Below are 24,841 nucleotides of genomic sequence, written 5' to 3' on the forward strand. Positions count from 1 at the left end.
AACAAAAGGCACTGGGTGGAGAGATTGGGGTTTTGGCTCATGGTTTGATAAATCTGGCCATGTATATTGGTATTATTTTAATTTGTCTCTTTGCTGGCATTGCTATTGATAAATGTATTATTGCCAAGCTAGTAACTTCTGTTGACAACACTGGGTCCCCCCACCAAAAATGCTTCTTCTCTGTCCAAATGAAGGTGAGGAGGAGCGGTTTCCTTTCCTTACTTCCTCCTCCTTGGATGAGGAAGTATGGCAGTCTCTAGCGTCCATTCGATTGGACTAATCTAATCTAAGTCCTCCCATTCCATGGTGTTGTCATGGAATGACCAAAAGGGGGAGATGAGGATCTGAAACCTGAATACACACTGAGGTAATCAGTTGTTGTCAGGAATATCCGCTTAACAGATGTTCTTAATAACTTAGGTGGCAGTAAAATGGCTTCTCGATGCTAATAACATGACAAAATGGCTTCTTGGCTGCAAATTGACAGTTCTGCTCAAAGTTGCATAAAATGGCTTTTAAGTTACTAACTGCTAACTCTACTATAGCTGCATAATTGACTAACCACAGTCTGCTTCAATAGAGATTAGTAGACATTGATCCCTTTACAGCAATGAAATAACTAGACTAGATAAGAGATTACTGGACATAGTAACTGACCTTCAGATGCAGGTGCAATGGCTCGGTTAGTGAAATAAGGGGGGCTTGAATGTTGGAAAACAAAGTTGGTTCCCAGGAAATATCAGTGGACCAAGTAACCGTCAAATAAAGCAATATCGTATATTGATTGGTAATTGTCTGAATGTACTATGTGATCATAGCCTATACCTTTCTTTAAGAAAAAAAAGTCTTTGTTTTAAGCCATGTGCACATCTCCTCCAAAGAACACTGAAGTGTATAACCTCTGTGTTAGTTGCACGGAAAATTACAGAAAAAGATAAATGGGAGGAGAGCTCAGCAGAGGGAATTGAAGTTTCCAAAACAAGTAATAGGAGAGAGTATGGAAAGGAATCTAACTTCAGACACAGCAGATAAAGGGACAACTATGAGAAGGGGACAGTCAACGCAAGACTCAAGGTGTAGTACCTAAATGCATGCAGTATGCCAAACAAGGCAAAAGAGCTTTTTCGCGCAGATTGAAATTGGAAGGTATGATGTTGTGGGTATCTCAGAGATGTGGCTACAAGGAGATGACAGATGGAAACTAAATACCCAAGGATACATGTCTTATTGAAAGGATAGGCAGATGGACAGAAGGAGCATAATTGCCTTGTGAGGAAGAAATGAAATTCAATCGACAGCAAGAAGTGACATAGATTCGGGAGGTGTAGAATTTGCATTGGTAGAGTTGAGGAACCACAAAAGAAAGACGACTCTGATGGGACTTGTACACAGACCTCCGAGCTATAGTCAGGATGTGGGGAAGAAAAGGCACATAAGAAAGGCGCTATTACAATAATCACATGGAACTTCAAAATGCAGGTGGATTGGGAAAACCAGGTTGGTAGCGGATCTCAAGAAAAAAGAATTTATGGAATGTCTAAAGATGGTGTTTCAGAGCAGCTTATGCTAAGTCCACAGGGAACAGGAAATTCTCGATATAGTGACAAATAGTGAAGCAGACTTGATTTGGGTGCTTCAGGTGAAGGAACCACTCAGAGAAGGAGAAGCTGGAATCAGATGTTATAGCAATACAATTGAGTCAAGTAATTACAAAGGTATGAGGGAGAGCTGGCCAGAGTTGTTTCCAAGGGAACATGGTAGAGGAGCAATAACAGGAGTTTCCGGAGATAATTTGGAAGAAATTCATCCCAAGAAAGAAGAAACATACGAAGAGGAGGATGAGGCATGGCTAACAAAAGAAAAAGAAAACAATGTGATGAAGATTTGTGGGAAGCCTTTAAAATGCAAAGCATAACTTAAAAAGCATGTCTCTCAACATCTTGTACACCTCTGTCAAGTCACCTCTCATCCATCTTCGCTCCAATGAGAAAAGCTCTAGCTCCCTCAACCTTTCTCCATAAGACATGCCCCCCAGTCCAGGCAGCATTCTGGTATATCTCCTCTGCACCCTCTTTAAAGCTTTCACATCCTTTCTATAATGAGGCAACCAGAACAGAACACAATATACCAAGTGTGGTCGAAGCAGGGCTCCATCGAGCTGCACAACCTCGTGGTTCTTAAACTCAATTCCCTTGTTAAAAAAAGCCAACACACCACATGCTTCTTAACAACCCTATCAACTTGGGTGACAACTTTGAGGGATCCACGGTCATGGACCCCAAGATCCTTCTGTTACTCCACACTGCTAAGAATTCTGCCTTGAACCCTATATTCTGCATTCTAATTCAACCTTCCAACATGAATCACTTCACACTTTTCCAAGTTGAACTCGATCTGCCATTTCTCAGTCCAGTTCTGCATCCTGTCAACGTCTCGTTGCAACCTATAACAACCCTCCACACTATCCATAACTCCACCAACCTTCGTGTCATTGGGAAACTTACTAACTCACCTTCCACATTCTCATCAAAGTCATTTATAAAAATCACAAAGAACAGAGGTCCCAGAACAGATCTCTGTGAAACAGTTGGGTATGTTCAAACAGGTTGATGTTTAGAAGGAGGATGTGCTGAAAATTTTGAAAAACCTAATGATTGATAAGTCCCCTGGGCCAGAGAGGATAAACCCAAGGTTACTACAGGAAGCGAGGGAAGAGATTGCTGCGCCTTTGGTGATGATCTTTGCGTCCTCACTGTCCAATGGAATAGTGCCAGATAATTGGAGGGTGGCAAATGTTATTCCCTTGTTCAAGAAAGGGAATGGGGATAATCCTGGGAATTACAGACCAGTCAGTCTTACATCATTGGGGGCAAATTATTGGAGAAGATTTTGAGAGAATTTATAGTTGCTTGCAAATCCAGAGTTTGATTAGAGATAAAAAGTGAGGTCTGCAGATGCTGGAGATCAGAGCTGAAAATGTGTTGCTGGTTAAAGCACAGCAGGTCAGGCAGCATCCAAGGAGCAGGAGATTCGACGTTTCAGGCCAAAGCCCTTCATCAGGAATTTCCTGATGAAGGGCTTTGGCCCGAAACGTCGAATCTCCTGCTCCTTGGATGCTGCCTGACCCGCTGCGCTTTAACCAGCAACACATTTTCAGCTTTGATTAGAGATAGTCATCATGGCTCGGTGAGGGGCAGGTCATGCCTCACAAGCCTCGTTGAATTCATCAAGCTAGAGGTTGAATACTTTCCATCAACTACCACCCTCAGTCTTCGATAGGTCAGCCAATTCTGTATCCAAACAGCCAAATTTCCCTGCATTTCTTGCATCCTTACTTTCTTAATGAGCCTACCATGGGGAAACTTATTAAACGACTTGCTAAAATCCATATACGCCACATCCACTAATCTATTTTATTCAATGTGTTTGTCATGTCCTCAAAGAATTCAACGAGGCTTGTGAGGCATGACCTGCCCCTCACCAAGCTATGATGACTATCTCTAATCAAACTCTGGATTTCCAAACAACTATAAATTCTCTCAAAATCTTCTCCAATAGTTTGCCCCCCACTGATGCAAGACTGACTGGTCCATATTTCCCAGGATTATTCCCATTCCCTTTCTTGAACAAGGGAATAACATTTGCCACCATTCCATTGGACAGTGAGGACACAAAGATCATCACCAAAGGCGTAGCAATCTCTTCCCTTGCTTCCTGTAGTAACCTTGGGTTTATCCTCTCTGGCCCAGGGGACTGATCAATCGTTAGGTTTTTCAAAATTTTCAGCACATCCTCCTTCTAAACATCAACCTGTTTGAGCATACCCAACTGTTTCACGCTATCCTCACAAATGACAGGTTCGCTCTCTGTAGTGAATACTAAACCAAGCATTCACTAAGGCCCTTCCCTACTTCCTCTGATTCCAGGCGTAAGTTCACTTCACTATCCCTGACTGCCCTCACTCTGGCCACCCTCTTGTGCCTCATATAAGTGGAGAATGCCTTAGGGCTTTCCATAATCCTACCCACTTAAGCTTTTTCATGCCCTCCCTTCTAGCTCTCTTAAGTCTATTCTTCAGTTCTTTCCTGGGTACCATGTAACCCTCTGGAGCCCTGGCTGATCCTTGCCTCCACAACCTGAAGTAAGCTTCCTTCTTCCTCTTGACTAGATGTTCGACATCAAAAAGTGTGGTGCTCGAAAAGCACAGCCAGTCAGACAGCATCCGAGGAGCAGGAGAGTCGATGTTTCAAGCATAAGTTCTTCATCCTGCTCCTCGGATGCTGTGCCTTTCCAGCACCACACGTTTTGACTCTGATCTTAAGCGTCTGCAGCCCTAATTTTTTCCTGAAAGTTCTACATCCCTTGTCACCCAAGGTTACTTCACCCTACAATCCCTTCCTTGCCTCAGTGGGGCAAACCTATAAAGCACTCTCAGCAAATGCTCCCTAAACAACCTCCACATTTCTGTCATGCATTTTCCTGAGAACATCTGTTCCCAATCTAAGCACCCCAGTTCCTACCTAATAGCATTGTAATTCCCCTTCCCCCAACTAAATACTTTCCCATACTGTCTGCTCTTATCCCTCTCCATGACTATCATAAAGGTCAGGTAGTTATGATCACTATCATTAAAATGCTCTCCCACCGTGCGATCTGACACCTGGCCTGGTTCGATGCCAAGCATCGAATCCAATATGACCCCCTGTCTAGACAGCCTATTTACATATTGAGTCAGGGTGATTTAACGGTTTGAATCAGGAATTGGCTAACTGAAAGAAGACACAGGGTGGTGGTTGATGGAAAATGTTCATCCTGGAGTTCAGTTATTCCTGGTGGACCGCAGCGATCTGTTTTGGGTCCACTGCTGTTTGTCATTTTTATAAATAGATGAGGTTGTAAATTTGCAGATGACACTAAAATTGGTAGAGTTGTGAATAGTGCAGAAGGATGTTGCAGGTTACAGAGGGACATAGATAAGCTGTAGAGCTGGGCTGAGAGGTGGCACTTTAGTGCAGAAAAGCGTGAGGTAATTCCCTTTGGAAGGAGCAATGGGAATGCAGAGTACTGGGCTAATGTTAAGATCCTTATTAGTGCAGATGAGCAGAGAGATCTCAGTCAAGAGTGTGGTGCTAGAAAAGCACAGCAGGTCAGGTAGCATCCAAGGAGCAGGAAAATTAACATTTCGGACAAAAGCCCTCATCAGGAAATCATCATCTAAAGAGATCTCAGTGCCCATGTACCTAGATCCCTGAAAGTTGCCACCCAAATTGATAGGGTTGTTAAGAAGGCATACAGAGTGTTAGCTTTTATTAATAGAGGGATTGCGTTGCGGAACCATGAGGTCATGGCGCAGCCGCATTTGGAGCGTTGCGTACAGTTCTGGTCACCGTATTAGAGGAAGGCTGTGGAAGCTTAGAAAAGGATTGAGAGAAGATTTACTCAGATGTTGCCTAGTATGAAGGGAAGGTCACACGAAGAAAGGCTGAGGGACGTGAGACTGTTTTTGTTAGAGAGAAGAAGGTTAAAAGGTGACTTAATTGAGACAGACAAGATGATCAGAGGGTTAGATAGGGTGGACATTTAAAGCTTTTTTATTCAGATGTTGATGGCTAGCACGAGGGGGTATATGTTTAAGTTGAGGGATAATAGATAAAGTACAGATGTCAGAGGTAATTTATTTACTTACAGAGTAGTAGGGGCATGAAACACACTGCCTGCAACAGTAGTAGACTCGTCAACTTTAAGGGCATTTATTTGGTCATTGGATCATCACATGAACAAAAACAGAATTGTGTAGGTTAAATGGGCTTCAGATTGGTTTCACGGGTTGGTGCAAAATCAAGGGCCCAAGGGCCTGTACTGCACTGTAATGTTTTATGCAACCCTGTTACTTCTGCACCTTTCCAAAATCCAACCCCCAATCTGCAATAAATGGCAACATTACTGACTCAACCTGCAAGTCAACCTTTAGAGAATCCTAGACTAGCACTCCCAGATCCTTTTGTACTTAGGCTTTATGAATTTTCTCACTGTTTAGAAAATAGTCCTTGCCCGTATTCTTTTTTCCAAAGTGCAAGACCTCGCATTTGCTCATCAATTTCATCAGCCATTTCCTCGACTACCCTCCTAAACTGTCTAAATCTTTCTGCAGCCTCCCCACCTCCTCAGTACTACCTGCCTGTTGAAAATGTGTTGCTGGTTAAAGCACAGCAGGTTAGGCAGCATCCAAGGAATAGGAAATTCGACGTTTCGGGCATAAACCCTTCATCAGGAATCACCTGATGAAGGGCTTATGCCCAAAACGTCGAATTTCCTATTCCTTGAATGCTGCCTAACCTGCTGTGCTTTAACCAGCAACACATTTTCAACTCTGATCTCCAGCATCTGCAGACCTCATTTTTTACCCAAAGTACTACCTGCCTGTCCACCTAACTTCGTATCATCGGCAAACTTCGCCAGAATGCCCCCAGTGCCTTCATTCAGATCATTAATATATAAAGTGAACAGCTGTTGCCCCAACACTGAATCCTGCGGGACACCACATGTCACTAGCTGCCATTCCGAAAAGAACCTTTTATCCCAACTCTCTGCCTTCTGTCAGATAGCCAATCCACAATCCATGCCAGTAGCTCACATCCAACACCATGGGCTCTCACCTTACTTTGCAGCTTCCTGAGGTACCTTATCAAAGGCCTTTTGGAAGTCTAGATAGATAACATCCACTGGGTTTCCCTGGTCTAACCACTTGTTACTTCTTAAAAAACTCTAACAGGTTTGTCAGGCACGACCTTTCCTTACCAAATCCATGCTAACTTGTTCTAATCCAACCCTGCACTTCCAAGAATTTCAAAATCTCATCCTTAAAGATGGATTCTAGAATTTTCCCTACAACCGAGGTTAGGCTAATTGGCTTATAATTTTCCATCTTTTGTCTTGATTCTTTCTTGAACATGGGGGTTACAACAGTGATTTTCCAGTCACCTGGGACATTCTCCGACTCCAGTGACTTTTGAAAGACAACCAATGCCTCCACTATTTCCTCAGCCACCTCCCTCAGAACTCTAGGATGTAGCCCATCAGCGCCAGGAGACTTATCAATTTTTAGACCTTTTAGCTTTTCTAGCACTTGTTCTTTTGTAATGGCTACCATATTCACTCTGCCCCTGACTCTCCTTAATTGTTGAGATATTACTCGCGTCTTCCACTGTGAAGACTGACACAAAGTACCTATTAAGTTCTTCAGCTATTTCCTTATCTCCTATCGATAGTCTTCCTGCACCAAATTGGAGCTATGCAATTTCTACTTTTGCTTCTCATTTGTTCTGATGTATTGAAAGAAATTTTTACTATAATTTCTACAATTACTGGCTAGCTTACCTTCACATTTGATCCTCTCCTTCCTTATTTCTCTCTTTGCTATCCTCTGTTTGTTTTTGCAGTCTTCCCAATCTTCTGATTTCCCAGTGCTCTTGGCCACTTTATAGGCTACCTCTTTTTCTTTGATACATTTCCTGACTTCCTTTGTCAGACATGGCTGTCTAATTCCACACCCCCAAAAAAAAACCACAGACAATCTTTCTTTTCTTTGGAATGAACCTCTGTATTGTGTCCTCAATTACACCCAGAAACTCCTGCTATTGTTGCTCTACTGTTCTCTACAGTAGGCTCTGCTTCCAATCGATTTTTGTCAGTTCCTCTCCCATGTCCCTTGTTTGACTGTAACATCATTACATCCGATTTTGCCTTCTCTCTTTCAAACTGCAGACTGAACCCTACCATATTATGATCACTGCCTCCTAAGTGTTCCCTTACTTTAAAATCTTTTATGAAGTCTGGTTCAACACATAGCACTAAGTCCAGAATAGCCTGCTCCCTTGTGGGCTCCATCACGAGCAGATCCAAAAAGCCATCCTGTCAGCATCCCATGAATTCCCTTTCTTTGGATCCACCGGCAACATTATTCATCCAGTCCATTTGTATACTGAAGTCTCCCACGATCACCGTGACCTTACCCTTCTGACATGCCCGATCTATTTCCTGGTCCATCTTGCACTCCTGGTCCTGACCACTGCTGGGACGTCAGTACATAACTCCCATTATGGGTTTTTTTGCCTTTGTGGTCCCTCAACTCCATCCACACCATCTGAACCCTATGTCATTCAGTGCCATAGACTTAATCTCACTCTTAACTAACAGGTCAGCCCTCTGCCCACCTCCCTGTCTTTTCGATAAGGTATAAATCCTTGGATGTTTAACTGCCAGTCTTGAACCCCTTGCAAACATGTCTCTGCGGTGCCCTACCACATCATAATCATTCACAATGATTTGTGCCATTAATTTATCTACTTTGTTACAAATACTACAAGCATTCAGGTCAAGTGCCTTAATGCTAATTTTCATATCCTCATGATTTCCATCATCCCTAGTATTATGTCCTAAGTTATCCTTCCTTTTTGCTTCATTCCTAGTCTGCCTTGAACTTAAACCCTGCACACTTGCTAACCTGCTGTTTATCTTTCTACTTGACTCCATATTCCCTGTTGCTTTCCCTTCCCCTTTACTCACAAGTTTAAAGTCCTAGTGACCACCCTGTTTATCCTTTTCACCAAAACATTGGTTCCAGATCAGTTCAGGTGGAAACTGTCCCATCGGTACAGATCATCCCTGTTCTAAAAGTGATGCCAATGTCCCATGAAATGAAATGTCCCTTTCCCACACTAATCTCTGAGCCACATGTTTACTTCCCTAATTTTCTTATCCCTATACAAATTAACACATGGCTCGGGCAGTAATCCAGAGAGTATGACCCTCGAGGACCTGTTCTTCAATTTCCTTCCAAGTGCTTGATACTCCCCAAATAGGTCCTCCTTCCTAGCCTTGCCTATGTTGTTAGTGCCAACAAGGACCACAACAACTGGATCTTCTACCTCCCGCTCCAAATATCCTTTCAAGCCAGTCAAAGATGTCCTGCACCCTTAATATATTAAGGATCAGGGCGAAAGAAGTGAGAGCATATTGGTAAGTTTTCAAATGACAAAGATAGGTGGAGGGGCAGGTAGTGTTAAATAAGCAAGGAAGTGACAGAAGGACTTGAATAGGCTAGTACAGTAGCCAAAAAAGTGGCAGATAGAATACATTATGACAAAATGTAAGGTGAAGCACTTTGGCAGGAAGAATAGAAGCTTGGACTATTTTCTAAATGGGGAAAGGCTTTGGAAAACTGAAGTACAAAGCAACTTTGTGGAACTCATTGCTGCCGAGGGCTGTGAAGTCCAAGTCATTGAGTCTATTTAAGACAAAGAAAGATAGGTTCTTGATTGTAAGGGGATCATAGGTTAAAGGGCAAAGGCAGGAGAATGGGGTTAAGAAACATGTCAGCCATGATCAAGTAGTGACCTGGTCCAATTCTGCTCCAATATCTTGTGGTACTGATTATAAGAGCGAGGATGTTATGTTGGAACTGTACAAAATTTGGGTTAGGCCACAGCTGGAGTACTGTGTGTAGTTCTGGTTGCCACATAGGAAGGATGTACTAGATGGAGTGCAGAAGAGATTAAGCAGCATGTTGCCTGGTCTGGAGCATTTCAGCTATGAAGAGGTGCTCAAACTATTTTCTTTACAGCAGAGAACGCTGAGGGGGAACCTACGATAAGGAGGGGCATAGGCACAATGGATAGAAAGCGCCTGTTCTCCTCTGCTGAATAACAAGAGGACATAATTTGAAGCTGGAGGGCAAGAGGTTTAGGGGTGATTTGAGTAAATTGTTTTTCACCCAGACAATGGTAGCAATCTGGAATGCAGTGTGAGGCAGGAAACCTCACACCTTTAAAAAATACTTGGATGAGTACTTGAAATGTCACAACATTCAAGGCAATTTGGAGGGTGGGGAGTGCTGAAAAGTGGGATTACTCTGGATAGGTTGTTGCAGAATTGGTTAACTATTCATCTCTTCTTTTTGACTCTACGATTCCCACATACCCTCTGTCATCCTCATCACCTGCCTTCCCACTTATTTAAATTTGGCCACAGTACATTTACTTACCTCATCCAAGCTATTAATATATATTGTAATTAATTGTGATCCCAGCATTGATCCCATCCTGAAAAATACCCCCATTCTCCCAACTCGCTTATCTTCTACGAATCAGCCCAATTCTCAACTCATACTAATATACTACCACCAAAACCACAGACTCGTATCTTATTATGTCGTATAAGTGTTATCGAATGCCTTTGGGCCATCCAAATATAGGGAACCAGTAGGTTTAATTTTATCTATCTTGGATATTACTTTCTCAAAGGATTTTAATAAGTTTGTTAGATATGATTGCCCCTTTATGTTCTGTATTCATTTTCTGCTTGTTATTCTGTATTTTTAAATGTTCTGTTATTACATTCCTTATAATAGGCTCTAACATTTTCCCAATCACAGATTTAAGGAAACTAAGCTATAGATACCCTGCCTTTTAGAATAAGTGTACTGGCAGTTTCCCAAATCACTGGGACTTTTCCAGAATCTAAGATACAAAATCTAAAAATACAACCAATAAATGCACTATCTCTTAGCTACTTCCTTTAAGGTCCTTGGATGCAACCAAACTCATCAGCCTTCAGGCACATGAGTTTCTATAGCATAGTTTTTCCTCTCGTGATAGTTATTGTATTCATTTCTTGTCCCCTTTTGGCACATGGCTTATTTAGTATTTTTGGAACGCTAATAGTTTTCTCGACCATGAAGACTGATGTACAGTCTTTACATAATTTTTTGCCATTCCCTGGTTCCCCTTTATTATTTCTCCAGCTTCATTCACTAAGTGGGCTGTGTTCACTTTGGTCTTTCTCTCTTTTTATACATTTAAAGAAGCTCTTGCAGTCTTGTATAGGCAAAGCAATGGCCGAGTGGTGTTATCAGTAGACTATTAATTCAGAACTCAGTTAATGTCCTGGTGACTTGGGCTTCAAATCCTGCTGTGGTAGATGGTGGAACTTAAATTCAATTTTGGGGCAACATGGTGGCTCATGGTTAGCACTGCTGTCTCACAGCACCAGGGAAAGGTTTGATTCCAGCCTCAGGCATCAGTCTGTATGGAGCTTGCACATTCTCCCAGTGTCCATGTGGGGTTCTTCCCACAGTCCAAAGATGTGCAGGTCAGGTGAATTGGCCATGCTAAATTGCCCATAGCGTTAGGTACATTAGTCAGAGGGAATTGGGTCAATCTTCCTCATTACACATCACCAGACTCTGGTGGATTGAAAGCATGCTGTCCTAGGACACTATCCCGAGTACACTTTAAATTTTCTCTCATGGGTAGCTCTGCCCATGTGATTTTCCCAATGCACATGAAGATTAAAGTCACCCATGATTAACGTGCTTTTTTTTAAAACATGTCCTCAGTACCTCCTGATTTACTGTTTGTCCTACAGTATAGCTATTGTTAAAGAGCCTATAGACTACTCCCACCAGTGTCTTCTTTCCCTTGTTATATCTTACTTTGCATGTGGATTCTTCATTTTTCAATCCAAGATCTTTCTTGTTATTGTACTTATTTCATTTAGTAGTGACAAAGCTAACCCAAATTTTACAAAACATCACATTCCCTGAATATTTAGTTCCCAGCTTTGATCTTCTTTTAACTATGATGACTGCAAGATTTTACACATTAACCTCCATTTGTGCTATTGATTAATTTGTTTTGCACCGAATACCATGGGTATTTTGAGTAAAAAACAATTAATTTTATCCTCCTTTGACTCTACTTATTGTCATTTTCCTGCTTGTACAATCTGTGACTTCTTGTCCCACTCTGGGTATCAGTATCCAAATTACAACCCTACTATGTTGCCATTGCCTTTTGTTACCCCTCTCCTCAACCCTTTCCCATCTACTTAGTTTAAAGCCCTCTCTGCTTGCTAGTTATTCATTCACTTTTTCATTCGTCCCAGGTGAATCAAGTTAAGCCCATCCTACTAGATCAGCTGCCATCTATCCCCATCTATCAGTGCCCATGAACTGAAATCTGTTTCTCCAACTTGCCAATTTAATTATCCCAATATTTGAAGATGGCAGGATATATTGAAAAGATGGTTAGCAAGTCATACAAGATCGTGGCCTTCATATGTGGAGATTTAGACAACAAAAGAAGGGAGGGTATGCTCAACCTATATATTTTTAAAAATCGCTGCTCATACCAACTTGAGCATTTCATCCAGAGGATGTTGCCCATTCCTAATTGCCCAGAGAGCAGTTAAGAGTCAATCTCATTGCTGTGATTTGGAGTCACATGTAGGCCAGTCCAGGTAAGGATGGCAGTTTGCCTCTCTAAAGGATATTAGTGAACCAGACGGGTTTTTCCAACAATCAACAATGGATTCACAGTTATGATTTGAGTCTTAATTACAGACTTTTTTTTAATTATTGAATTCAAATTCAAATGTCTGCCTTGGCAGGATTCGAATCTAGGTCCCCAAAACAATATGTCGGTCTCTGGATTAACAGTCTAGCAATAATACCACTCGGCCATTGCCTCGTTCTAGTCACCACATGCTGGGAAGGATGTAAATGTCACTGCAAGGGGTGCAGAGGCAATTTACCAGAATGATTCCAAGGATGGGGGAATTTTAACAAGGTTCAGTTGGAGAAGCTGATTTCTTCAGAGAAAAGAGTGAGGGTAAATTTACAGAGATGCAGTTAATTGCCGAGAGGTGCGAGGGAGGAGCAAAGGACTTCTGGAAAGGTGAGTCTAACCGTATAAAACACTTATTTCAGACGTCGAGGCCTCCATTTGCTGAGAGGGGCGAGGGAGGAGCAAAGGACTTCTGGGAAGGTTTTAAACAGAATGCAGCAGGTGAGAGACAGTTCACAAGTCTCTGCTGACTACATCTGCGGGAAGTGCACTCAACTCCAACTCCTGGAAAACCGAGTTAGGGAACTGGAGCTAGAGCTGAATGAACTATGGATCATTCAGGAGACTGAGGGGGAAATTGAGAGGATGTACAGGGAGGTGGTCACTCCCCAGACACAGGATAAGGATAGATTGGTTACTGTCAAGGGGAGGAAAGGGAACAGACAGTCAGAGCAGGGATCCCCTGTGGTCGTTCCCCCAAGCAATAAGTTTACCGTTTTGGATATTGCTGGTGGGAACAGCCTACCGGGGGAAAGTCATAGTTGTCAGGTCTCTGGCATTGAACCTGGTACTGTGGCTCAGAAGGGAAGTGGGGAAAATAGAAAACCACTCATGGTAGGGGACTCAATAGTTAGACGAATTAACAGGAGATTTTATGATCAGGGACGGGACTCCCGGAAGGTATATTGCCTCCGCGATGCCAGGGTCCAGGGTCCAGGGTCCAGGATGTCGCCGATCGGGTTTACAGGATTCTGAAGGGGGAGGGGGAGCAGCCAGAAATCGTGGTACATATTGGCACCAATGATATAGCCAGGAAAGGGATTGAGGATCTGAAAAGTGACTACAGAGAGTTAGGTTGGAAGTTGAAGAGTAGGACGAGTCGAGTAGTGATCTCCGGTTTGCTACCAATGCCACAAGATAGTGAGATGAGGAACAGTCAGCGAATGCAGCTTGACATGTGGCTGCAAGGCTGGTCAGGAGGGAGGGCTTCAGATACCAAGACCATTGGGATATGTTCTGGGGAAAGTGGGACCTGTACATGAAGGTTGGGTTGCACCTAAACTGGAGGGGCACAAATGTCCTGGGTGGGAGATTTGCTTGTGTGATTCGGGAGGGTTTAAACTAGTTTGGCAGAGGGTGGGAATCAGAGATGGGGCAGTGACAGGATGTATCGAATCTATCAGGAAGGTTTCTCACGCGATAAAACAAAGGGATCAGTTAAAGTGTGTCTGCATTAATGCAAGGAGTGTCCAAAATAAGAGTGACGAACTTACAGCATGAATCAGTACTTGGGGCTACGATGTTGTGGCCATAACGGAGACGTGGGTTTCACAGGGATAGGAATGGTTGCTTGATGTTCCAGGGTTTAGAATATTTAAAAAGAACAGGGAGAGTGGAAAAAAATTGGAGGGGGTGTAACATTGCTAATCAGAGAGCGCATCACAGCTGCAGAAGTGAAGGTTGTTGTGGAAGGTTTGTCTACTGAGTCAGTATGGATAGAAGTTAGGAACAGCAAGGGAACAGCCACCGCACTGGGGGTTTTCTACAGACCACCGAAAAGCAGTAGAGAGATTGAAGATCTCATAGGCGGGCAGATTCTGGAAAAAATGCAAAATTAGCAGGGTTGTTGTTATGGGTGATTTCAACTTTCCCAATATCGATTGGAACCTCCTAAGTGCAGATGGTTTGGATAAAGCCATTTTTGTCAGGTGTGTTCAGGAAGGTTTCCTTACATAGTGTGTAGACAGGCTGACCAGGGGAGCGGCCATTTTGGATTTGGTGCTTGGCAACGAACCAGGACAGGTGTCAGAACTCGGGTAGGAGAGCACTTTGGTGACAGTGATCACAACTGCCTCACATTAGCATAGCCTTGGAGAGTAAAAGGAGCAGTTACCAAGGGAAGATAATTATTTGAGGAAAAGGAAATTATGATGCTATCAGACAGAAGTTGGGAAGTGCAGACTGGAAACAATTGTTCCACAGAAAGGGCACAGCTGATATGTGGAGACTATTTAAAGAGCAGTTGTTACAAGTGATGCACAAATTTGTTCCCCTGAGACAGGTGAGAAAGGGTTAGATTAAGGAACCTTGGATGACGAGAATAGAGGAGCTTCTCGTCAAAAGGAAGAAGGCAGCTTTATAAGGTGGAGGAAGCAAGGATCTAGCACAGCTTTAAAGGATTACAGGCTTGCTAGAAAGGAGCTCAGAAATGGACTGAGGAGAGCCAGGAGGGGGCATGAAAAAGGTTTGGCAAGAAGGATTAGGGAAAACCCAAAGGCATTTTACTCATACAAGAGGAATAAGAGAACGATGAGGGAGAAGGTAGGACCGATCAGGGATAGCGGAGGGAATTTGTGCGTGGTGTCAGAGCAGATAGGGGAAGCCCTAAATGAGACTTTTGCTCCGGTTTTCACCAAGGAAAAGGAATTTGTTGTAAATGAAAACTTTGAGGAGCTGGGATACAGTCTTGAAGAGATCAAGATTGATGAAGTTGATGTGCTGGAAATTTTGGAAAACATTAAGATTGATCAGTGCCCAGGGCCAGACCAAATTTATCCTAGGCTATTCTAGGAAGTGAGAAAGGAGGTTGCTAAGCTGCTGATGAGGATATTTGCCTCCTCACTCTCCACGGGAGTCGTACCGGAGGATTGTAAGGAGGCAAATGTTGTTCCTCTTTTCAAGAAGAGTAATAGGGAAATCCCTGGCAATTACAGAGCAGTCAGTCTTACGTCTGTGGTCAGCAAAGTTTTGGAAAGAATTCTGAGGGATAGGATTTATAACTATTGGCAAGGCATGGTGTGATTAAAGGCAGTCAGCAAGGCTTTGTGAGGGGCAGGTCATGCCTCACAAATCTTATTGAGTTCTTTGAGGAGGTGTCAAGACACGTCGATGAAGGTCGAGCAGTGGATGTGGTGTATATGGATTTCAGCAAAGCATTTGATAAGGTTCTCCATGGTACGCTCATTCGTAAAGTCAGGAAGTATGGGATACAGGGAGGTTTGGATATCTGGATTCAGAATTGGCTGGCTGACAGAAGGCAGAGAGTGGTTGTAGATGGAAAGTATTCTGCGTGAAGATCAGTGTTGAGTGGGGTCCCGCAGGGCTCTGTTCTCGGGCCTCTGCTCTTTGAAGTTTTTATCAACGATTTGGATGAGGAGGTTGAGGGGTGGGTTAGTAAATTTGCAGATGACACCAAGGTTGGAGGTGTCATCGATAGTATAGAGGGCTACTGCAGGCTACAGCGAGACATAGACAGGATGCAGAGCTGGGCTGAGAAATGGCAGATGGAGTTCAACCTGGATAAATGCAATTTGATGCATTTTGAAAGGACGAACTGAATGCTGAATATAGGATTAAAGACAGGATTCTTGGCAGTGTGGAGGAACAGGGATCTGGGTGTGCAAGTGCATAGATCCCTCAAAGTTGCCACTCAAGTGGATAGGGTTGTTAAGAAAGCATATGGTGTTTTGGCTTTCATTAAAAGGGGGATCAAATTTCAGAGCCACAAGGTTTTTCTGCAGCCCTATAAGTCCCTGGTGAGCCCACACTTGGAATATTGTGTCCAGTTCTGGTTGCCCTATTACAGGAAAGATGCAGAGGCTTTGGAGAGAGTGCAAAGAAGGTTTACCCGGACGCTGCCTGGACTGGAGGGCTTGCCTTATGAAGAAAGGTTGAATAAGCTCGGACTTTTCTCTCTGGAGAGGAGGTGGAAGAGAGGAGACCTGATCGAGGTATACAAGATACTAAGTGGAATAGATAAAGTCAATAGCCAGAGACTTTTCCCCAGGGCAGGATTGACTGGTACTAGGAGTCGTAGTTTGAAGATATTAGGTGGAAGGTATAAAGGAGATGGCAGAGGTAGTTTCTTAATGCAGAGAGTAGTGAATGCATGAAATGCATTGCCAGCTTGGTGGTGGTAGCAGAGTCATTGGGGACATTTAAGCGACTGCTAGACATGCACATGGATAGCAGTGAGTTGAGGTTAGGTTATTATATTTTACATAAGGACTAACCTCGGCACAACATTGTGGGCCAAAGGGTCTGTACTGTGTTGTACTTTTCTATGTTCTATGTTCTAACTAGGATCAGTTTACAAAAGGTAAATAAACAAAAGGAGTTCCCCACTAGCTGATGGGACAGGCCTAAGGAAACAGGCATTTGAGGTTTTTGGAAAAGATGTGGGAGATGCTGCAGAACTTACTCCTGCAGCAATTGATAATGACCTGGAATTCTCTGTCTACAAGTGTGAGGGTAGCGGAGACAATCAATGATTTCCAAAGGAAATTGATGCGCACCTGAAGGAAATAAACTTTCAGCGCTTATAGGGACAGATTCTACAGATCGAATTCTATAAACTGAATTGCCTTCTATGTGTCATACAAGTACTGAGATGCTACACAGTTCACAAGTCACTGTTACAACAGCATGACCTTGAAGTCCTACGTCTAAGTAATGGATAAAGGGAAACTCTTTATCAGAAAAGACATGGGACTTATATATGGAAGATAGCAGCAACACCAAAGAAAACATTCCAATTTAAGAACTTTTCACACAACATCTGATAAAGTACCTGAAAACCTGCAACACTTTATTCTTTTTCAAGACTCTGATGGACTTGGTTTGTTTCTAGTATAATCTGTTTTACATTAGATTGCAAAGAATTTGCTCATCTAAATGCAGAATTCGCTCATCTAAATGCAGAATTCTAACAGTCAAAAGAATTCTTATTAAGCCACACATCAAGCACTGAATCGGCAACTATCATATTCAACAGCAATAAATGGTAAAAGCTTTCCAATATATGAAATGTCATCAACTTGAACATTTTTCCTCATATCACCTTAATTCAACACCAGATTTCACAGGGGAAAAACAGAAATATCAAAAACTTAAGTCAAGTTGCACTAATAGTGACATATTAGAAGAACTAAATATCTTATAGCTGCAGTCAAACATATAAGAACAAATCATACTGAACAGGAATGAAACAGAGAAACTTGAATGAATACAAAAAACTGGTTAGGAAAGGAAGATGGAAAGAGCTGGATCAAGTCAAGTGATGAGGAATTTTAAATAAAAACAAAGTACAGGAGAAACACAGCAGGTCTAACATTTGGGGAGCTCTAAAATGAGTAAATGCTCATTCTTGTAACCATTTTTCCGAAGATCACTCAGAATCTTAGCATTAACGAGTTTTCTCACCCAACAGATGTTGCCAGACCTGCTAGGTTTCTGCAGTGCATCGTTTGTATTTCAGATTTCTAGCATCCACAAAATTTTGCAAGGAATTTGACAGGGGTAAAATGGTAAGGGATGAGGGAAAAGAATAATTACAAACTATTATCATAGCCTGGAATATTGCACAGGTTATCAAGACCTTAGTGACCTTAGTGACAGGACATGAAAAATGTGTTGCTGGAAAAGTGCAGCAGGTCAGGCAGCATCCAAAGAGCAGGAGAATCGACGTTTTGGGCATGAGCCCTTCTCTTGCTCTTTGGATGCTGCCTGACCTGCTGTGCTTTTCCAGCAACACATTTTTCAGCTCTGATCTCCAGCATCTGCAGTCCTCACTTTCTCCTTGGTGACAGGACAGTATAGGTTTTATAGGTTCTGTGGTGATAGGATGGTATGTAGGGGGTTTTATTAGCCTCCATGGTAAAAGGATAGTATACTGGGGGGTTATTGGTTCCATGGTGACACAATGGCATATGGGGGGGTGGGGAGAGTGGGGGGGTTATTGGTGGTGGTGGTTATTGGCTCTATGGTGACAGGATGGTATATTGATGCTTATGATCAGTCCAGGCTTCTGGCGGTGAACCCTGACACTGAAGTCTCTTGAGTACTCCGAGGGGGGGAAGAGACCACGGCACAAAAGCTGAGCAGTGCCGCCCCTTCCTGGGGCTGCCCCCGCCCGGGCCTCGGTTCACAGGCGCTGCTCTCTGCGCTGCGGGAGGTATTTTGGCAGCGGATTTGGGACAGGACAGGCACAGAGGGCGTACGCGCTCGGCTGAGAGTGGGCGGAGGAACCGGTCAAATAGGGGGCGGGGGCTGGGGCCGGGTCCGAGGCCGAGGACCGGGTCCGCGATGCCGCACTCACCTGTCTCCGCGACGCTGCGAGGCTGAGGGGCGGCGGACTCGGACTCATTGATGGACAACCACCGCCGCCGCTTTCCCCGTGACGCCAGCAGTCTGCGCCCACCGGCCTCTCCGTCATCAGAAAGCGCCCAGAGCCGGATGCACATGCGCGGTGAGGAGAGAACACCGCGTGCTTCGGAAGGCGGGAAAGTGAGAGAACGTGAGGTAACTCGCCAGAGGCCCGTGTTCCGTCGCCGTTTATTGACATTTGAAGTCGCCTTTAGTCGAGTGCTGCCTCTTCAGAGCTAGAGCCAGAATCTCTGACGATCCTTTTTTGTTCTGACAAGCAATACCCTTCGATCAACGGGCTTCTCCTGGTTAATGTTTTGTTAAACATTACCCCCGTACTCCCGCCAAGTTGTGGTGGTGTTTGTGAGAAACTAAGCTCGCAAACTTCAATAATATCAGTCCGAGACAAAATCTGAATCAGTAGTGTCCTTTATTTTACTCTTGCAAGAGGGTGTGATGTCCAGTATCTACAAGGCAAGGGACACACCCACCAAATTCAATGAATATTCGATATTTATATAATTTGGTTTCTATTTTTTATTTCATTGCTCCTCCCCTGTTTACATCTTCCACTTCCCTAAGACCGGCACCCATTATTCCTGTTTATCTCTTGCCTTATCCGGCCTTTCTGTGACAAAATGCTTATTTCTGGCCTCACAAGGCCATTTGACCTCATCCTGCTGTGGGTCATTGTTAGGCATATCCTTTCCTTACCATTATCTATTCCCTTCATCTGTGCCTCTCCTACCATACTGATCGTTAAGACCCTTTTAATTAGGGTTTGTTCCTGTATTTCTGTAGAAGTGGGAAACAGATGTTTATACCTATAGTTTGTACAGGCGTATCAAGCTTAACTGCCTCCCCTCACAGCATCTTATCTATTCGTCTGTAATATCTACCATTGTTTTACAGTCACGTTTCATTCTTGCATACATTTTTAGCTAATACAAAAAACAATTATGCATATCCTCCACATAGTTCCCATTCTTGTTGACTCACCTCTTGGCTGAAACAATTGCATATTGGTGTGAGTTCATTTACTTTGTTTAAGTAATTATAATTGCAGAAGTAACACTACTTTACCTATATCCCACAGTGTTTACGTTTTCCCCAGCACCCATGTTGTGTGTGTGCAGGTGTGAGACACAGTGAAAAACACAAGATGTATGAATCTTTATTCAATTTTCACCCCCAGACGATCCTTTTTTTCATATTTTATTAACAATTCACAGTTTACAAAACAAATAAAATTTACTGCTGTTTACAGAGAAACAGCAATTTTACAAGGGAGAGGGGCAGCAAAGCCAGGCCCAAAACCCTAACGTTCAACCAGTTTTCAGGGAAATGAGGACAAACCTCAAAGCCCAGTTTCAATCACCACAAAACGGTAACAAAGACACTTGTATATACAAGACAGTTCAATTACATGAAAAAAGGTGCATACAATACAGAGCCCCAGAAAACCCAGCAAGGCCCCCCCACACACACACACACTTCCCAGCCACTCTAAGGCAGCCCGCCCCTAGACAACCCTCTATTTTTTTTGAAGAGGACAGTCCTTGACACTGGTCCAGCTCCCTCAGAGCCAGCTGTCAGAGTGAACAGAGCCTTTGACACTCCTGTTCAGTTTTTTTCAATATTGTTCTTTTTTTTAACCTCACACTACTGCCTAACTGCAGGAGTGCTTATTTTTTCCCCAGCACCCATGTTGCGTGTGTGCGCAGGTGAGAGACACAATGAAAGACGCTAGGTGCACAAATCTTTATTCAAATTTCCACCAGCAGGAAGAAAGGAAACACCCGAGCGGCCAGTGACAAGCGATGCCCTTTACATCAAAGGGCAACACTGTGTGATCAAACAGTGAAGAGGGGGGCAGGGATTGAATCAAAATAAAGGTGGAGGGGAAATAATGCACTCCACTCCCTGCAGCGCCCACCTCTCCCTGAACAATTCCATGGTGTTGGTGGACACCACGTGCTCCTTCTGCAGAGACATCTGGGCTCTAACGTAACCATGGAAGAGGGGCAGGTAGTCGGCCCTGATGACACCCTCCATGGCCTGCTGCCTGGACCTGTTTGTTTATGGCCAATTTGGCCAGGCCCAGGAGTAGACCAATGAGGGAGGTCTTCAGACCTACTCTCTCCTCCGTACCGGGTGGCCGAAGATCAGTCGCATGGGACTGAAGTGCAACCAAAAGCAGAGGAGGAGGTTTTTAAGAAAATCAAAGAGGGAGTGCAAAACGCCCACACCTAATATACACATGGTCCACAGCACGACAGAACAAGCAGTTGGGCTGGGAATCCATGAACCACAGCAATCCGCAGCAGTCAACGTGCTCCACCCCAGATCCCCGAGGGAAAAAAAAGGGGGAAGACTCCCACCTCAAGAGCTCTCCACTGGGGATCCCCACCCACTGCCCGGTGGAAGATGAGCATGCCAAGGCATGTCCTGACAGTGGAATAGGGAGAAGAGGTGGATGGTGTGCAGCAGCAGTCAATACAGGGCCCGCCGTTTTACATCCTGAAAGGGGAACAAAATTAAAATTCCGGAGGCAGGTCAGGTTGTGGGGCACAGGCTCCTGCAGAGAGTACGGGACCTTGAGGCCAATGTGAAATTCCGTCCAGGCTAGGGTGAGCGCAGATGGGATCCCAACCACACACCTGAGCGTCCTCCAACTGGTGCACTACGTTAGGTCCGAGCACTGCCGTTTTAAGGCATCGGATGGCAGTGGCCACATCCTGCAGCAGCGTCCAGCCCAGGCCCCCAGCATGTCCACGACCCTGGTCACCCTCGCCACCAAGGCCCTCCCCTCCAACAGCCACTCAAACCCGCGAGTATGGAGGTGCGGATTACTTAGCAACAGCTCCCTGACGACAGCCACTACTCCTGCCAGACGGTAGGTGCGACGCGATTTGACCCTATTCCAGACAGACAGTGATCTGGTCCCGGTAAAAGGCAGGCAGCGTCTTGAGGGCGACCTCCAAACCATCACAGTCGACGAACAGGAGCTCGTGTTTTGTTGAGGTTACGCACCTGGCAGAAAAAATACATCGCCAGGGCACACCACCTAGGAGGAGGCTCGACGTAAAGGGATTGCTGCAAGGTCTGAAGGCAGAACGTCGTGACTTGGGTGTGGACGCACACCAGTGACTGACCGCCCTCTTCAAGAGGGAGACTCAGAACCTGCGCAGCAACCCAGTGCATCATTTTGTCCCAGAAGAAGTCAACCAACCTTCTCTGGATGTCAGCAACAAAGCCAGGAGGAGGGACCAAATTGACCAGCCGGTACCACAGCATGGCAGCCACCAGCTGGTATATGACCAGCACTCGGAGCAGTCCTGCCCAGCAGTCTAGGCGAGCCGAGATTTTGGCCTCCAGCTCCTGCCAGTTGGCTGGCCAGAATTCCTCAGCCGGGCTGAGGTTGACCCCCAGGTAGAGGAGATGGGCGGTACTCCAGCTGAACCCCCATAACTCCTCCAGCAGAGAGTCCATCCGCCACGGACCGACCAGTAGTCCGGAACATTTGGTCCAGTTGATCCTGGTGGAAGATGCTGCTGAGTACACGGCCTGGCACTCGCGCATCCTCCCCAGGTCAGCCGGGTCGGTGAAAGTGAGGAGCACGTCATCAGCGTAGGCCGAGTGGACCGCCCCTGTGCCCGCACCATGCAGAACCAGCCCCGACAACCTCCTCTGCAATAGGCCCAGGAAAGGCTCCACGCACAGGGAATACAGCTGGCCGGACAGGGGGCAGCCTTGACGCACTCCTCTCCCGAAGTGAAGGGGCGCCGTCAGGGACCTGTTAACTTTAACCAGACACTCTGCGGCGGCATACAAAAGTCGGATCCGGACGACAAACTGCATCCCGAACCCGAATGTCCGCAGAGTGCCGAGCAGGTACTCGTGATCGACCCTGTCGAATGCCTTCTCCTGGTCAAGAGACAGGAAGGCGCTCAGCAGACTAGCCCATCGACAGGTGGACGTTGTCGTGTATCCTCCGGCCCGGGACCATGTAGGACTGGTCCGGGTGAATCATGGGCCAGCACGGAAGCCAGGCGATAAGACAACACCCTGGCGAAAATATTAGTAGTCCATGAAGGAGGGAGACCCAGATGCCAGTTCTTCAAAGAACAAAGGTCCCCCTTCTTTAGCAGCAGGACGATGACCGCCCAGCACCAAGAAAGGGACAGCTCTCCAGCATTTAGACACTCCCCGGACCTGTGCGTAGTCACTCCCCAGGACGTCCCAGAACGCTCTTAAGAACTCTACAGTCAGCCCGTCCAGCCCCAGGGATTTGCCCCTCGAGAGCCGGTCGAGGGCGCCGGTCAGCTCCTCTAAGGTGACGGGAGCGTCGAGCCTTCCGGCGTCCTCCGGGCCGAGCTGCGGCAGGTCCTCCCACAGAACTCTGCGAGCATCCTCGCGGGACGGATCCGGAGAGAACAGAGCCGTGTAATAGGTTCGGACGTGGGCCCTGATACCCTCCGGATCCGAGACGAGGGACCCGTCGTTGGCCAGCAGCACAAGGAGCTGCTGACAGGTGCCACGCCTTTTTTCCAGCGAGTAGAAGAAGGGGGAGCCGCGGTCCAGGTCCTGGAGGAGTTGGATCCGCAACCTCAAGTCCGAGCCCCGGGTCCCGGTGCGCGGCCTTCTTCTCTTCGTACACCTCGCGCAGGGCCGGGTCCACGCGGGCTGACCGAGGCGTGACTGCAGGTCAAGCATCTCCCTCTCCAATTCTCCGATCCTGGATTTCCGCCTCTTTGTTGACCCCCTCGCCTACTCCTGACAGTAAACGCAGACGTGAGCCTTGCCCACGTCTCACCATAGCCTCAGGGAGGGGAAGCTTCCCCGCTTCCTTCTCCAGCCGGCCCAGAAACGATGAAACGAGTCCCGGAACCACTCGTCCTCCAGCAGCAGGTTGTTAAAGTGCCAGTATGCGGACCCGAGCCAGGCGCCGAACGGGAGGAGTTTTGCCCACACCAGGTGATGGTCACGGTGGCACAGTGGTTAGCACTGCTGCCTCACAGCGCCAGGGACCTGGGTTCAATTCCCGCCTCAGGCGACTGACTGTGTGGAGTTTGCACGTTCTCCCCGTGTCTGCGTGGGTTTCCTCCGGGTGCTCCGGTTTCCTACCACAGTCCAAAGACGTGCGGGTCAGGTGAATTGGCCATGCTAAATTGCCCGTAGTGTTAGGTAAGGGGTATATGTAGGGATATGGGTGGGTTGCGCTTCGGCGGGTCGGTGTGGACTTTTTGGGCCGAAGGGCCTGTTTCCACACTGTAAGTAATCTAATCTAAAAAAAACCTGCCGCATGGAGGCCATTGGAAAACAGGAGGCATACGCCCGCAGAACGTACAGGCGGTCGATTCTGGACGCTCCGACCCCAGGCCTCACGAAGGTGAAGGCGATGGAGTCAGGATGGAGATTCCGCCAGACGTCCACCAGGTCGAAGGACTTGACCAAGTCCCCCAACCTCCTCCCTGACACCCAACCGGTGCGGGCACCGCCGTGGTCCCTGTCCTCAAGGACGCAGTTAAAATCTCCCAAGGACAACGCACTGGCTTTTGTCGATGGAGGAGAGATGAGCGGACACTTCTCCGAAGAAGAAGCTCGCTTGCCTCGGCCCAGCCAAGGGAGCGTAGACATTCACCAAGTGAAGCACCGCGCCCCCTAGCCGAACCGTCAGGTGAAGCAAACGCCTGGTACAGGTTCCCTGACCCCCAAGATCTCCGACTGAAAATGCAGGGCCAACAAGTTAGCCACCCCGCCAGATCTGCGGGTGAGGTGACTCATGTAGACCCCCCCCCAACCCGCCTCGCCTCGCCACTCCAGGAGCCAGGTGACTTCATCTCCCAGGGTAGTGTGGGTTTCTTGCAGGAATAACACACTGCATACCTCCCGTCCCGAAGGACCGAGAGGGTCTGGAATCTGCGCTGTGACTCCCTGCTGCCGTGGATGTTGAGGCTGGCTATAGTTGTCTCCATGTCGGAAGCATTGTGCAACCACCACCAGTACAGTTACAAACTATATATATTTACTGGGAGCACAGAGGTCCCTCACTCTCACCAAGAGTGCCCCCA

General features: G+C 45.9%; 1 protein-coding gene across 1 annotated transcript in view; it reads right to left on the bottom strand.

Annotated features, from left to right (window-relative positions):
- The window catches only part of LOC132833373 (polycomb group RING finger protein 3), a 181,614-nt gene extending 162,802 nt beyond the window's left edge, over positions 1–18,812 (bottom strand). The window contains exon 1 of the mRNA XM_060851596.1: positions 18,721–18,812. Within this exon, the coding sequence (XP_060707579.1) occupies positions 18,721–18,768 (48 nt within the window). The 5' untranslated portion in view covers positions 18,769–18,812. The remainder of the gene's footprint in view (positions 1–18,720) is intronic.
- Positions 18,813–24,841: the final 6,029 nt, after the last annotated feature.

The sequence above is a fragment of the Hemiscyllium ocellatum genome, chromosome 36, assembly GCF_020745735.1.
Source record: "Hemiscyllium ocellatum isolate sHemOce1 chromosome 36, sHemOce1.pat.X.cur, whole genome shotgun sequence".
Taxonomy (NCBI): Eukaryota; Metazoa; Chordata; class Chondrichthyes; order Orectolobiformes; family Hemiscylliidae; genus Hemiscyllium; species Hemiscyllium ocellatum.